This window comes from Podarcis raffonei, chromosome 9, assembly GCF_027172205.1.
Source record: "Podarcis raffonei isolate rPodRaf1 chromosome 9, rPodRaf1.pri, whole genome shotgun sequence".
Taxonomy (NCBI): Eukaryota; Metazoa; Chordata; class Lepidosauria; order Squamata; family Lacertidae; genus Podarcis; species Podarcis raffonei.
The window spans coordinates 10170288-10187179 of NC_070610.1; the positions used below are offsets into that span (position 1 = coordinate 10170288).

General features: G+C 40.6%; 1 protein-coding gene across 4 annotated transcripts in view; it reads left to right on the top strand.

Annotated features, from left to right (window-relative positions):
- The first annotated feature begins 7146 nt into the window (after positions 1-7146).
- NCAPG (non-SMC condensin I complex subunit G) overlaps positions 7147-16892 on the top strand; it is a 35609-nt gene continuing 25863 nt past the window's right edge. For 2 of the 4 annotated variants that reach the window (XM_053402770.1, XM_053402773.1), the window contains exons 1-7: positions 7147-7275; positions 9365-9471; positions 11299-11508; positions 12404-12632; positions 13934-14079; positions 15293-15377; positions 16376-16568. In XM_053402770.1, coding sequence (XP_053258745.1) covers positions 9367-9471; positions 11299-11508; positions 12404-12632; positions 13934-14079; positions 15293-15377; positions 16376-16568 — 968 coding nt within the window. In that variant the 5' untranslated portion in view covers positions 7147-7275; positions 9365-9366. Of the gene's footprint in view, positions 7296-9364; positions 9472-11298; positions 11509-12403; positions 12633-13933; positions 14080-15292; positions 15378-16375; positions 16569-16892 lie in introns of all 4 variants that reach the window. The other 2 variants (XM_053402771.1, XM_053402772.1) reach the window with 2 other exon arrangements.

Genomic DNA, 16892 nt, shown 5'->3' on the forward strand with positions numbered 1-16892 from the left:
GGTAAAGGGACCCCTGACCATTAGGTCCAGTCACGGACAACTCTGGGGTTGCAGCGCTCATCTCGCTTTATTGGCCGAGGGAACCGGCGTACAGCTTCTGGGTCATGTGGCCACCATGACTAAGCCGCTCCTGGCGAACCAGAGCAGCGCACAGAAAAGGAGGGTGGGTAAGTGGATCTAATGCCTAGCTGGAACCCTGTATAATAGAGTAATGGTTCAGCCTTTCAAACAATATAAATTTCAAGCGAGAAATGTTTGGGCATATGGCATGCCCTTCCCCACTTGGGAGGAAGTGTTGCCAAATAGTACACAATTTCCAGGTGTTGCTCAAATAATGCCACCTTGGATTACATGAGGATTTTGAAAAGTGGTCTTTCATGTTTAGCAAATCAGAGGTACGACTGAGAAGTGGTGAACTGCTTTGCAATAAATAATAGCACAGCCTTGCAAATGCCCATGATAATTGCAACAACACTTTTGTAAGCCTGCCTACATGCATGTATAATAGTCACTATGAATTTTCCTTATCCTATTCCCCGCTGGTGACCAAATGAATGCCAGTTTATAAGTCGGAAACAATATTTCAATTATTTTTATGCAGTTATACCATAATAACCATTTATATTATTTTCTAAAACGAAGTCCAAAACTATTGTTACAAGTTTTGAGGGGGTCAGTCTGGATGATGTCCTGAGTTCCTTCCAATCAAAATACGAACTGAATAAAACAAGGAACCACCTTTTCAAACAGAATTAATTTTTAGCCAGTGAGCAGTGTTAGTGGCCTCTTGGTCTCTAATGTCTGGTGCCCTTGTTGCTTTCACACTGTGTTGTATTCTTAATTTACTGTTATTACATGCCCCTGAGAAAGACTTTTTGCTGAAATATGATGGGCAGTGCATTTGAATCCATAAACTATCCTTCTGGCAGTTGGGGGTTTCCTTGCCTTTTGAATCTCTGGCCAAATTAGTTCTTCCCTTCCCACTTTATTCCTGTTTGCTTTGGTTTACAGCTTCACACGTCATCTCTTTTAACCATTACAACATTTTCCTCCAAATATTTACCAATATCCAAATATTTACACCCCAGTGCTGAGTAACTGACCTCTGCATACTTTGAATGACCAGGGAGGGTTTTATTTCAGAGCACATAGCCCCATATAGTTCTGATTTTTGGCTTTGACTGTATTTGACAGTGTTCTGTGAATGCAGTCTAAAATATTATTTAAAACTTGTAAGGTTGTAACTTGTAGTGATACTCCCACACCACTCTGTACTTGGCTAGATTTACTCACTCACTATGGGCTGTAAAATGCATTAATTCTTGCAAAACTACGTGAAATCCAAACTGGATCCTAATTGGCTTCTTCAATGGGAAGCCAGATGATTACAAGATCCAGAGTTTATTTTGAATACGAAGGAGACTTCTGCTGCTGCTGCTGCTACGTGCATCTGTAACAGTGGAAAGAATAAATATAGCAGATACCCGGAGTCGAAGGAATGTTGGCAGCAGTTTGCCATATCTTAGTATCAGAGGCACATATACATTCCTGAAAATTATGGCTCAATAACTGTAATGGAAACCCAGTTTGATTAAAGAGTAGAAAATTACATTTCATAAAGCTTCCCATTAACTGATTAACATTAGGACAGGCATAAAGCTACCACTGTTCCATAAGTAATTTAAATAATGTTAAGACGGGAAGGATGGAGAAATAATGAAAGGGAGACTGGCAAAGGAGGCGTAAGAAAGAGGTAAGCTGCAGGGAGGAAGTAAGAAAATTCTGGGAGTTTTTGACAGAGGGGTCACTCCTAAGAGATTAACAGAGCGTGTGGGGAGTGTTTGCATCCTAGCCCCTCAATGAGAGGGAGGGTGGAGAGGGAAATAGTTTACTGTGGTGGCAGTTTGGTTCAGCTGTTCCTGAGATTACATGCCCTGATAACTGGACATTTGTGGTATAAGTGTAGGATGAGCGTGGTGTAGGGGTATTGCTATCATCTTGCAAGTTATTTCTGGGAGGGGAAGTTGCAGCATGGTGAATGGCAGGGATCAGAAAAACGGGGTGGGGGGGCTGTGGTAGCTGCAGGTCATTCTTTCTACTGATCCAAATTTGCAAGTGACTGGTGGCTACAGAGGCTGCAAGCCTGCTGCTGCTGGTGCTCAACGTCAGGTCAGTACATAATAGGACCACCCAAACCCACGATTTACAGTGGTACCTCGGGTTACATATGCTTCAGTTTACATACGCTTCAGGTTACAGACTCCGCTAACCCAGAAATATTACCTCGGGTTAAGAACTTTGCTTCAGGATGAGAACAGAAATCGTGCTCTGACGGCGTGGCGGCAGCAGGAGGCCCCATTAGCTAAAGTGGTCTTCAGGTTAAGAACAGTTTCAGGTTAAGAACAGACCTCCAGAACGAATTAAGTAGTTAACCTGAGGTACAACTGTAATTGCAGATGAAGGAGCTGGCTTGCATAACTGAGACCTGAGTGGGTGAATTGGGTGACACCTGACTGACCTCCCTTTCATTGCCTAGTAAGGAGCTTATGACCATCAAAAAGAACTTAGTTAGTCTTGCAACAGGCTGTGGTCTGAACCACTGAGCCTCTTGGGCTTGCTGATCAGAAGGTTGGCGGTTCGAATCCCTGCGACGGGGTGAGCTCCTGTTGCTCTGTCCCAGCTCCTGCCAACCTAGCAGTTTGAAAGCATGCCAATGCAAGTAGATAAATAGGTACCGCTGGCAGAAAGGTAAACGGCATTTCTGTGTGCTCTGGTTTCCATCATGGTGTCCCATTGTGCCAGAAGTGGTTTAGTCCTGCTGGCCACATGACGCAGAAAGCTGTCTGTGGACAAACGCTGGATCCCTCAGCCTGAAAGCGAGATGAGCGCTGTAACCCCATAATCACCATTGACTGGACTTAACCGTCCAGGGGTCCTTTACCTTTTTTTTTTAACCTTATCAGCTTGTAGTGACAGGAGCTTTTTCATTGATGTTTGTCTGCTGAAATACAAGAGCCCCCATCTGCATAGAACGGCAATAGATTTGAAGGCGCACTCGTTTACACAAGCATTTGCTCAGTCTCCTGACCCAACTTTCCTGCTTTAATTGCTATGTTCTTTTTAATGGGAATGTTTTATTGCATATTTTAATCACAGAAGTTTACATTTTGCTTGTTGAATCATGTATTTTAATTATGGTGTATTTTGTTGTTATTCTGTATTTAAACAATGTTGTGCCATTGGTTTTATGTTTTTGTAAACTGCTTAGGAGCCATCTGGGTATTAGTGGTATGTACATTAATTAGTTAGTTAAAGGTAAAGGGACCCCTGACCGTTAGGTCCAGTCGCGGATGACTCTGGGGTTGCGGCGCTCATCTCGCTTTACTGGCCGAGGGAGCCAGCGTACAGCTTCCGGCTCATGTGGCCAGCATGACTAAGCCGCTTCTGGAGAACCAGAGCAGCGCACGGAAACGCCGTTTACCTTCCCGCCGGAGTGGTACCTATTTATCTACTTGCACTTTGACATGCTTTCGAACTGCTAGGTTGGCAGGAGCAGGGACAGAGCAACAGGAGCTCTACCCGTTGTGGGGATTCGAACTGCCGACCTTCTGACTGGCAAGCCCTAGGCTCAGTGGTTTAGACCAGAGCGCCACCCACGTCCCAATTAGTTAGTTAAAATAATATATGTATAGATTTGTACTTTTGATAGGAAGTTTGCCACAAAGCAATGATACTTATTTGATGTGATTCAAACATGCCTGATTGAGAACTCTTAACATAGCGTAAATATTATTTGTGTGCGTGTATGTAATTTGCCTGGATTGCTTCCTAATGCATATATGAACTGTCCATTCGGAAATGCTGTATCTAAAAAAAGAAGGGGGAAAAGAGCGCACCAGGAGATATATTGCAGTATTCGGTAAGCCTTGCTTTGATCCACAACTATTTCGTCTACCTGACTTGATTAAGAGGTCAGCAAACACTGCTTTCTAGCAGGCAGGGCACTGGATGCAAATCTTCTGAAGACTAATCAATGCTTCTTGAAGGCTGCAGCCAAGGAGTTGACTGATCAATTGAAACTAAGAGTATATACAGGGAACTTCCTGCATTCCCCCATCCAGGTCTGTGTGAGGAGAGTCCTGGGGCATGTTAACCAACATATTTTTGCAGTGGTGAACAGCATAAAATCAACAATAATATCACATTCGTTACACATCACAAATCAGTAGATTGGCTTAATATGTTGACATAGCAGGATTGTCCCTCAGCGAAACTGGGAACACTGGGGTCTAGTGGCTATTCAAGAGTGGTTCGGTTTTTCCTCTGCAGGCAGGCCAGCACCAGTGTGAGAAGCCGGTCCACCCATGAGGCAGTAAGGCAACCACCTCAGGTGGTGGGATCCACAGGAGCGGCACAGGAGCTCCTTCCCTGACTAAACCGCTTCTGGTGCAACAGAACACCGTGATGGAAACCAGAGCGCATGGAAAGGCTGTTTACCTTTCCGCCGCAGTGGTACCTATTTATCTACTGGCACTGGCATGCTTTCAAACTGCTAGGTTGGCAGAAGCTGGCACAGACTAATGGGAGCTCACTCCATCATTCGAACCGCCGACCTTCCGATTGGCAAGCCCAAGCGGCTCAGTGATTTAGACCACACCACAGCTCCACCCGCTACCCTTGTGTATATATGTAAAGGTCCTGAATGGTGGGATTTTGAATAATTCTTCAGGATTTGTAGACACTTGGATTAATGGTGTGGAGTTCAATGGAACATCACATTTTGCGTGTGTTTTGACAACAAATGGTTACAAAAAATAAGTATGTGTATGACATGCCACATACTTCCTGCCCTTTTATGATATATATAAAAAGCAAGTCGAATTGCTTTCTTTAAGTGTTTTTCTTTATGCATTAAAGGCTGTTCTGCATATAGCCAAATCTTTCAGTGCTGCAACACACAAATAATAGTGGTGTTTTGACCACAGGAGAAATGCAAATCTGCAACTTGATTGTCCCCTAGTGGCTAGTTCTTAAAATATGTTTAAAATACATTCCCTCAAAGCTTAGAATCTTTTCCACATAAGAAAATGGACTGGCACAGCATCTAATTCACGATCATCTTCTTCTCTTGCTTTGCTTTCATTCTGAATTTCGGAAGCATCTTACCAGAGTGTTAATATATTACAGTTGGAGCAGGAGACACACACACAACACAGAATACCTGAAATTGGATTTGACATGTCTTGTTTGACATGCATAGGATTGCACTATAAGCATGCCTATGATTTGTGCAGCACTTAAATGTGACTAAACTGGTAGCTGGGTATCTCTCCTGTATTAGTCCGTTTGGAATGAGGGTGTCAACAACACTATCACATGTAATAAACAGTCACATATTCCAGGCACAGGGCATGTCTTTTTAGGAAGTGAAACTAATTCACTAAGGAGTCTTAAAAATATCATTTTTGTCACTGGACAACTTTTAGCTTGGTAAGTCTACATCTGATGAAGAAGCACATAAACTGCTTTTGGTAAACAAAACTATTTTAAATTTACCTTTGAAAATAATAATAATAATAATAATAAGAAGAAGAAGAAGAAGAAAGATAAATAAAAATATTCATTTATAATACAATTGCAAGTACTTGAGGGCGGTTGTTGTTATAAGTGCAGCCTGTTTACTTAGAAGCAAATCCTCAACAATCAATGGGGCTTGTCTTTCAGACACGTGGTCAAAATGTGATAAAGATCCCAACACCCTCATAATTCCACTTGGCAGAGACCTGGAAAAGGGCCTTCTTGGTGGTGGCTGCTTCCAGACTCTTCAATTCCCTCTATGGAGAAGCTGGACTGGCTCTCTCCTTGCTGTCCTTCCACTGGCAGGTGAAGGACCTTGTTCCAACAGACTTTTGGGAACTGGCTGCTTTGAATGACAGGGCTGGCGCCATGCTGTTTTTATTGTCATTGTTTGTATGTCTTAAACAGATTTTATAGGTGTGTAACGTTTTAATTCTCTTAATGCTCAATTGTTTTTAATATTTTTAAACATTTTTGTTTTTTCTTATATGTAATTGCCTTGAGTCCTGTCAAGGGAAAAAGGCAGAGTATAAATAAATATATCATATTGATAAAAATCCTAGTTCGTGTATGATTAAGCGCAGAGGAGGGTTTAATAGTAATAATAATAATAATAATATTTTTATTTCTACCCTGCCCTTCCCGGTTTAAAACTGGGCTCAGGGCGGCTAACAGCAAATATAAAACATTGATTAAAATGTGACTTAGAAACAACATAAAATACAATATAAATGCAGCATCAATATCAATAAAATTAAAAAATGCAGGGGTCATTTTGGGGAAGAAAAAAACAAAAACAACCCAGTCAGCAGACATCAAATGATCACCAGGGCTAACTGGCTAAGTTGGTCCTACTAGGGCCAGCAAGGAGACCAGAGAAGAATTTAAATGTGGGGTCCCAGAAAGGGTTTCTCCATAGTGGCTTATGTGGTGCTTTTTGGCCCAAGGGCCACCCAATCATTGAACAACAGATAATTACAGCAAAAGATACAATAGAAGAAACAATTCTAAGAACATAAGAAGATCCTGCAGGATCAGATTCATGACCCATCAATAGTTAAGTACATGTCTATCGAAATCCCAAAAGCAGAATATGAATGCAGCTCTCCTCATTCATGTTCCCTAGCATCTGGTGTTCAGAGGCATACAGGGGTAGTATACATCCATCCTGACTAGCCACCATTCTTATTCTCCATCAACTCTATCCAAATTGGTGGCCATCAATACATTGTACCGTTAGCGCTGACGTCATTTCTTTGCCCCGCCCCCTTTCCCTCCCCGAGTCACAACCCGGGATTCTTAACCGCGCCCCTCCTCCGTTCATTTCTCTGCCTCCCTCCTCTTCCGCCAGGATCTCGCGAGATTTGAAGCGGAGAGAGAGAGAGAGAGAGAGAGAGAGAGAGAGAGAGAGAGAGAGCGAGCGAGCGAGCGGGAGCTCCGTGGACGCGCGATAACAGATTTTGAAGTCTTAAGCTTGCGGTTGGCTCTCGCGGCCGGCGCCTTTCATGCCGAGATCTCGCGCGAATAGGGTGAGGGAAGAGAGCGCGCGAAAAAGAGAGCGCTCCAGCTCGGCCCCGCCCCTCGCCTCTGTGGGCGTGTCCAAATTTTGAAGGCGACGGCGGGAAGAGGGAGGCGCGCGGCAGTTGGAGCGTGGTAGCGGCCTGGTCGGCTTCTGGGGGCCTGCGCTGAGTAGTTCAGGTGACACGGGTCTTTTGAGGGCATGTGAGGTGAGGGCTGGCTTGGGAGCGCGCCGCCGCCCCTTTCCCTTTTTTCTGGGTGGGGCTTTTATTGGGGTTATTATTATTATTATTATTATTATGTCTATACTGCTTTATCTTTTGCAAACCGCTGTGAGGTTTTTCCACAACCGAGCGGTGTATGAAACTTTACGGAATGAAAGGAAATAAATACGTACGTTCATCAGTTTCCTGCGATAGAGAAAGGCGTGCCAAGTCTATTATTACCTGCAGGAGAGGAATGAGATTGTAAGCCGCCTTGGGCGAGACAAGGCGGCCTGCAAAGTCAATACACAAGAATATAGGTACCCATAAATGAATTTATGACCCATAAATGAATATATCGTGACACGGGTTTGGGATGAAGCTGTTTTTTAAGCGGTTTCTTCTCTCACAAGTTCTTACAGGAATTGGGCAGAGGAGAGGGGGAAAGCGAATGGCAAACATGGCCAAGGACCGGTTGAAATGCTATCGCTTCGAAATAGTCATACCTCATGTTACATTCGCTTCATGATACAGTGGTACCTCGGGTTAAGTACTTAATTTGTTCCGGAGGTCCGTTCTTAACCTGAAACTGTTCTTAACCTGAAGCACCACTTTAGCTAATGGGGCCTCTTGCTGCCGCCACCGCACAATTTCTGTTCTCATCCTGAAGCAAAGTTCTTAACCTGAAGCACTATTTCTGGGTTAGCGGAGTGTGTAACCTGAAGCGTCTGTAACCCGAGGTACCACTGTACGTTTTTTCAGGTTGCGTCCCGTGGCGACCCGGAAGTACCGGAAAGGGTTACTTCCGGGTTTTGCTGCATGCACAGACGTGCAAAATGACGTCATGCGCAGAAGTGCCACTGCGTGTTGCGTTCTATTCATGTTGCAAACGGGCCTCCGGAACGGATCCCGTTTGCAACCAGAGGTACCACTGTACATTTAATTTTAATAAACATGATGAGATTACCAGACATTAAGCTATCTTTATCCACATAGGAATGCAGCTGGGCCATCAAGCAGTTTACAAAAATAAAAATAAAAACAGAAAAATTCACAACCGTACTAAAACAGATTAAAATTACCTCAATAAAATAGTCAAAAATCAACATGGATATTTATTGCAATAGATATGCTGACTCCTGTATTCAACCACAAATCCACGGACACATCATGGACCACTTGAATGATGTTTGTGGACCATTGCTGGTCCATGAACCACAGTTTGGGAACCCCTCTTCTAGGTTCAATCCCTGGCATCTCTGACTCCCAGGTATGGATGAGAAAGCCTCCTATCTAAAACCTGGACAGGTGTGGCACATCAGAGAAGACATTGGTTCAGAATGACAAGTAATCTGAAATGATAGAAACTGACAATTTGCTTTTTATGTTCTTTAGATTTGGCATCAATATGTGCAGTATTAGTGGCTCTTGTAAGACTACTATCTTCTGAGGCAAAAGTAGATAACCTTTCTGCTCCCCTTTGAGGGCATTTTTCCAAGGCCTGCATGCTGACCGTGGGTGGCACAGAAGCCACTGATTGGCGTGGTATCTCCTTTTCTCTCAGCCTCCATTACCCCATACTGCCAGGTATGGGAAGTCCAGTAATTTTTACCTGAGGCCTGAACTGATCACTTGCATAGGGCTTCTGAAAATGGGCTGCATATTGCTCACCTTTGTGATCTAAAGAAATGAGAGGGCATGTGCTAAAATAGAAAAGTGACATTGATTTTGAATTTTTCCACCTGTGGAAACTGCAGGTGGTTTTTCTGAAGTTTGTTTTGTCGTTCTAATCTTGCCTGTTAACTACTATGGAGACCTTTGGTGGAAAGGCAGAATATAAGTGAAATATGAAATAATTTAGAGCTAGTTTCCATATAAGACTAAGAATAAAAGGGTTTGCAAAGCAATACAGATAGAAGCTTGTGTTTAGGCAAGTTGAAAAAACTTGGAAAACTCTGGTAACTAGGCATAATGGTTGATCCATGGTGATGCCAACACTTAGTGAAGTGGGTTCCATGAATGTACAAGATTCAGTTAAGTTTTTAAAATGACCCATTTCTTTGCAGCTATGAAAGGGAAGAAGTTCAATATTAAGGAGACCTTTGAAAAAGCTCAAAAAGCTCACCAAAATCATGCAAAACTTGTGGCATCTTTGAAGCACATATACAATGAGGTAAATATTATTAATTTCATGCTTTTTGACTTTAACCCCCAGGGGTGGCTAACACATTCATAAAATACATTGGTCTCACTGAAAACATTACCCTTTACACATCAAAACCATGCAATGGTTGCTTCAAGAAAGATATTGGGTGGGAAGTAAAGAGAATATGTAACAGGAAAGCTTTGGCAACTGAGCTTATCTAATAGCCGGCATGTGAAAGTACCTTCACCTGCCTGCCTTCCCTAAATAAATACAACTGCAGAATATCCATATGGATTTGCAAGTAGTGAACCATGTTCAGTTTACAACAGTATATTTTGTAGCAATAAACAGTGCTTCACTTCCATATAACAGTTCTCAAAGTGCTTCATGTTATGTCGGTACAGAACCCTTGTAGTATTATAGTATTGCCTAAGTGGAGGAGGAAAGCAAGGTTTGAAAGGGGCCTACTTATGGTCACCTACTGAGTTCAGGAGAGGTGACATTTGTCAATGAATCCATGAAACTATTAACCATAGGAAACATTAAGTCATTCTTTTGCAGGGAATGATATTGTAATCAATTGCTATGTTTTTAATATGTTATATTTCCGGAGATTATTATAAGCTCCAGCCTTATTTCAGACTTTGTGATATATTGAGATATTGCAATGTTTAGCTGGCGATATATATTGTGATACTGAAAAACAGATATCGCCCATACTGTCATAATATATGTGTTGTTGATAGTTACGATAAAAAACTCATTTTTCCTTATGGGGTACCCAAGAGCCCATATAGAGTCCTTTTGTAGGTTTTTATTGGTAGGAGAAAATAACAGAGACCAATCAGAGAATATTGAGAATCGAAGCAGCTAGTAAGCCTGATCTTTATTAAAGCTGTTGCAACAGGGTGCTCCCACACACACACAAGGGGGGAGGGAGCCAGAATAAAGGTGTGCCCGCCCTTATATAGACTTTGAAATTGCCCACTCTCAAACTCCAGACCACCCAGAGAAACATCATACATACATCACGGGGGCGGTCTAAAACAGAATCCTGAGCGTGTTGTTTATCTCCTGTCTGCCATTTACCTGATTGCATTATCTGGGTTTTGGCCACTCTTTGTTATTATAACTACTTAATTCTTGAATCCAGGTCACAGGCTCACCCTATTCACACCTTAAATGTGCCCTTGGCAGGATTTGTAGACAATGGGGATTCCCATTTCCTTCAACCTTGCAGAGAAATATTTGAGGTCATTTTGGGAGAGAAAGTGGTTTCAGGACTTTTCTGTGGGTTTCACACATGTGGTTTACATGTGTTTGCTTGGTACATTTATGAACATTTTGTATATATAAGACCTTAAAATTCTTATAACAATACTAAGTCTTCTCATGTCACAGTACAGTACAATGGAACCTTGGTTCCTGAACAGCTTAGTTGATGAACCAATCGGCTCCTGAATGTCAAAAACCTAGAAGAAAGTTTTCCGTTTTTCAGAAGCTGAACGTCTGAAGTGGCTTCCGCTTGAGTGCAGAAAGTTCCTGCAGCCAATCAGAAGCTACACCTTGGTTTTCAAATGGTTTCGGGAGTCCAACGCATTAAGTTTGAGAACCAAGGTTCCACTGTACTGTGATATGAGAAGACTGTAAGTATCAACAAAACATAGATTATGACCAGTATTTCAGATTTCAAGTCTTAATCTGGAATTTTCAAGCTCTGTCCAAAGAACCAGTTCTCAGTGGAAAGGATTTTAACATGTCATTGGATCTGCCCATTTTTTAATCAATGTCTGTTCCACCATTGATCAATTTTGATACTGAAATTGCATTACTTAGTGTGTAACTTTGTTCTAGTTGCAGGACAAAATCTCTTTTCATGAGGAATTTGTTCATTACCTTAAATTTGCCCTGATTGTCTACAAAAGAGAACCTGCAGTAGAACAAGTGATAAATTTTGCGGCCAAGTTTGTTGTTTCATTTTATGAGCCAGAAAAAGATGACACTGAAGAAGAGGAGCAAGTGGAAAATTCTCTTCTGAATTATTTGTTCAAGTTTCTGCTTGAGGTACCTTAGCAATAATGTAATGGTGAAAAAGTAGCATTGGATGCATAATGCTCCTCTTTATAGTATGATCTAATGGACACCATATGAATCTGCATATAAATAGGGTGTATATTCCTATGCTATTTTCTTAATGGTGATGTAAAATCAGTCTTGTTATATGGGGTAGAAATCACTTTGAATGCAAGGGCTGTGTTATCTTTCCTGCTCTTAAAGACATAAAGCAGGCATACTCGGCTCTCCAGATGTTTTTGGGACTACAACTCCCATCATCCCTAGTTAACAGGACCAGTGGTCAGGGATGATGGGAGTTGTAGTCTCAAAAACATCTGGAGGGCTGCGTTTGCCTATGCCTGACATAAAGCAATGATAAGTGGGCTTAGCTTTTGTCTGAACAATCTGTGCTGCTGACCAATATTCACCTAAGGCCAGAATTTCTGAAGTGCAATTATAGGGGTCTTGGATGCCATTGCTGAGGCTCCAGTTTGCTCAATTGATTTCTATGGGATATGGCTGTGTTTTGGTTATAATTACAGTCTGCCTTTATGTTCTATAGTTTTGCTTTCAGCCACAGTTGAAGACCAGCTTCATAATTGCTGTCTTAAGCACCAAGTTCATTTTGCACAGCCGTTCAGGTTTAAACCTGGTGTCATTCATTCATGGGTTAAAGATCCTTTAAATGGAAAAATAAATAATTTAAGATTAAGACTGACTGCCAGGATTGTAAGAATAAATGAAGGGGGTGTTATACCAAAGAATACATTTGGTACTTAAATATATTCATATTGTGTGAATTTATGAGATTTTTATATGTAAATATCTGAAACTATTCATATTTTTAATACATAAGAACAATAATGCAGGAATACTAAAAATTAACTCCTTGCTTCTTTTTAAGTCTCACCATGCAAACAGCAGTGCAGTACGATTTCGAGTGTGCCAAATTATTAATAAGCTTCTGGTGAGCCTGCCGGAGAATGCTCAGATTGAAGATGAGCTATTTGATCAAATTAGCAATGCCATGTTGCTCAGAGTGAAAGATAAAGTTCCAAATGTGAGAATTCAAGCTGTGCTGGCATTGTCTAGACTTCAAGATCCAAAGGACAGTGATTGTCCTGTGGTTAATGGTACGTTGTTACTGTATCAATGATATTTATTTTAACTTAAAGATGTATTTTTATCTTTTCAGTTCTTAAAAACTGGCTTTAATAGTTAAGACATTAACATTAGTATTGAATTCTGCCTGGGAGACTTGAATGTAATTATTCAAACAACTGTAAAGTAGTTGATACTTTATAATATTGGAAAATAGATATGTACAAAGGTAGAACATAGGGTACAAGAACAGTTTATGGTACTGGCCTAGTTGGGGAAAAGAAAAGTTAGGAAAATGGCCTGGTTTGGAAGTACTTTTCCTGGCTTGTTATGGTATAGTTTTGCTTGCCTTCCCCCTTCATGAAACTGAATAACCATTTGTTTCGAAATCTAATTTTTAAAATCTGTTTTCCTTTATTTTTTAAAAAAGTTTTGAACAATACATTTTTTTGGGAAATAACCTGGTTTAAAATGATATCTGAATATAATGCAGACAATCTCTTAAAACTGAATTTATGATCCTCTTATAAAAGGTTGCGCTTTTTTTTTTTTTGCAATGATAACAATATTTGGGTGGAGGGGAGTTTTCATCAGTCATCAAACAGTGCAGTTGTTTTTGTCAGTTTATTATGACTTGTTACTGGGTTCCAGGGACTGGAAAGTTAACACAGGTTGTCATCCACAAAAGGGTGACCTTGTACTCTTGTGCTATGCCTAAATCATTTGATATCTGCGGTCAGTTCTTGAGTCAATACTCCAATCAATGGTTTATATCCAGTGCTGTGGCAATGGGGTTCTCTTGGTATAGCAAGATTTCTGTTTACTTCCCGTCCCTCTACATGCCCACAAATCCTCCAGAATAGATTTTGAGGAAGCATGGGAAACTGGAGGGGAAGAGGGCATCAAGCCAACACAGCTCTTCCTACTGTGGTTAGGTCGCAGGCTACTAGTTTCTGCAAGCTGTATCATGTTTGCCTTGGTTTGTGTCAAGTTTGCTACACTAGTGTAACTTAATGTTTCCTGTAGCAAATATGTGAAGTGTGACTGACATGTGCTCTGCCTTTTAAGAATCAGGAGCATGTGCTAGGAAGCCCTTCACTTGTTGTCAATTCCAGCCTATTTCCGTGAGTATTTACATCTGGTGTGGAAAACCATTGTCATATATTGGCCCATCAACTAAAACGTCTGCCAAAAATGTAGAAGTTGTGCATCTAACATGAGCATCATAAAATCTTAATGCAAATGGTGTTGGCCACTTGTTAGTCATGTACATTTTCTTTATGTACATTTCCCAGTCATTAACATACTCTGTGTAATACTGTTTTTTGTTCAGTTTACAGTAATTTAATTGAGAACGACTCCAATCCGGAAGTCAGGCGCACTGTGCTGTCATGCATTGGTCCATCAGCTGAAACCCTGCCAAAAATTATAGGTCGTACTATGGATGTAAAAGAGACGGTTAGGAAATTGGCATACCAGGTAAGTCAATATCTTACTACAATTACTTACATTGCTTCTTAGTAATATATGATGTAAACATTTGGAGAACTCAACTTTATTCTCTCTGGGGAGCAAAATTATGTTTGGGGTACAGGTGTAAATTTATGTATAGGTGCATTTGCAGTGTTTTTTAAACTTGTTATAAATATTGCTGGCTCTGATCATTGTGCCAAGGAAGTCAGTTCAAACTGCATCATAGCAGTTTTTCCAATTAATCTACTGTATTCTGGCTGCCATGTGTTTTTCATCAAGATGGACCAGAAGCAATGAATGTACATGGCAATTAATAATAAAAGTATTATTATTATTATTATTATTTATTAGAATGCTCTAAATCTGTCCTAGCCTGTTCAAAACATGAGCAGAATTGAACTGCAGAGGACCATTGGGATATGCCAGGCACAGTTTTTGGTCCATTTTAATATAGCTTTTTATTGAGGATTATATGGTTGAATTTTGTTTCAAGCTCTGGTTCAGTGTTTAGTGTAACTAATGTAAATGTTAGTAAAGGGCATTATATTAACTGTTAAACATCGTGGCTCAGCTCTTACAGTATTCAGCTTGCCATAAGAAGTAATGGGTTGCACAGCTGCATCAAATAATGGATGCAGCCAGTTCAGAGGTCTGGAGGAGCATGATGCAAATGTGAATTTGTATCCATATTAACCACTGAAGTATGGTTTTTATACATGGGTATTCATTGCTGGACTGGGATTTGTGTCGATAAAACATATCACCTGCTCTTGTGGCCATAACAGGTTCTATGTCAGTGCAGTGAATGTCTCTTTGAAAGTCTTAAGAGTTTAGTTCTGGGACAAAAGCATAGTGACTATTTGGAAGCTTTCATGGGTTTCCTTTTAGAAGGAAAACTATATAAACAAAATAAAGGCTCTTAATTTTCAGCCTGCTTACTTGCAAATCAATCCATTACATTTTATGATGGAATTAAAATGCCAAATTATATCTCTCGTTCCACCTGCCCTAGTTCATTTCTTCTGAGTTTTTAAAGTGTGTTTTAGACACAGAATTTGAGAATTAACTCACAAAACTCAAGTTTCCCTTACTGTTTTATTACTTACTATGGCAAGATTCTCAGTATGTAGCTGTTGTGATAGGCACGTAAAGTTGCTTGCACCAATTTGTCAAAAATCATTATTAGTAAAGCCCTAATGTCGTGTGTGCTCTTTAAAAGGTTTTGGCAGAAAAGGTTCATATGAAAGCTTTGACAATAGCCCAACGAGTAAAGCTTGTGCAGCAAGGGCTTAATGATAGATCAGGTAAGACATTCTTTTTTATTTTATAGTTGCCTATATTGTGTGCTTGTTCAGTGTGCCACTTCCTTATTTTTTCATTGCTAGCGAAATGCCTGAGAGCCATCTTGCTAACAATGGTAAACGAAGGCTGCAGTCCTAGGCATTCTTGGGAGTAAGTCCCATTGCAAACTAGTGGGACATACTTTTGAATAAACAAGTAAAGGCTTATATCGTAACAGTGGGCAATCTGGTTCTTCTGCTCCTCATGTGTGACAACATATGTAGTTCTCATGTTGGTGACAGGCTCCATCTCTTCTGCCAGGCTTTTACAGACATACCTCTGCTTCCCACATTAGTTGAAAAGCCCTCTAAAAAGGTAAAGGAGTTAGGCAGTAACAATGGATAGCACTATGCAAGTATATGCATGGTGCTCTGTTGGAGAAATTTGTCTGACAGCTAGGATCTACAAATAAACTTCACAGTGATGTGAAGAGACAGTATATATACAATAGAAGAATATACTAAAATACATTGCATCTAAAGTATTGTTTCTGGGAAGCCCTCGTTGTTTATAGTAGCACAGGTTTCATAAGGAAATCCTGATTTAGTGCGTCAACATAGACACACTAATGCAAAGTGCCTTCATTCCTCTCTTCCTGCAAGTAGGAAAAGTTGGCGTCTGAATCCTGGCTTGTTTGGAAGCCATTTACCATAACTCAGTTTGCACGTAACAGGAAGCTGTTGTTAACTGTAGCTTCCCAGCTTGAATCTTGACTCAAGTGAAGGGAGAAGCGAAGCAGAAATGAAGGAGTGTACAAAATCTTGGCTTATCAAGTCAGGAGTTGATAACGTGAACACTGCCATATATAAGCAGCTTATATACTGTTGAATGTGATATGGCAGAGAAAGTCAGCTTAATCACTAAGTTTGTGTGTATCATAGTAACTATTCTGTAAAGGGGTTTTTGGCAAAATATTTATTCAGAGAAATTATATCTCAATTTAAATTTCCCTGCTTAATAGAATCTGTAAAAGAAGTGGTGCAGAAGAAACTTCTTCAGGCCTGGCTACGGCTGGTTGAGGGAAATGTGCTAGAACTCCTTCATCGGCTGGATGTGGAAAGTTGTCCCGAAGTGGGTATTCCAGCTCTTAATGCCATGTTTTCGCTGTCACCAGTCAATGACTTGATTAAAAACTTCTCAGACCTTGATGAAAGGTATGTACGTATGTGTTTGTTTGTTTTTTAAAAAAACTTTATACTTGAGAGTTGAACTTAGGAAAGTAAGTTAAAGGTTTCTGCCTCATTACTTGCCTAAACTTTATTCCAAAGACTAGTGAAATAACCATGTTTGTTTCTGAACATTTCTATGACACATTACTTTCTGAAAATAGTAAACTGAACTCATATTTGCTAAAATACCTATAAATTGCTAAATATCTGTAAGTAGCAGCCAGAACTTCCCGTTTTTAGGCAAATCAAAAAAGCAGCTACTAAAAGGCATCCTATTAACTAGTGAGGAATACTTTTTGGAAAAGCCAT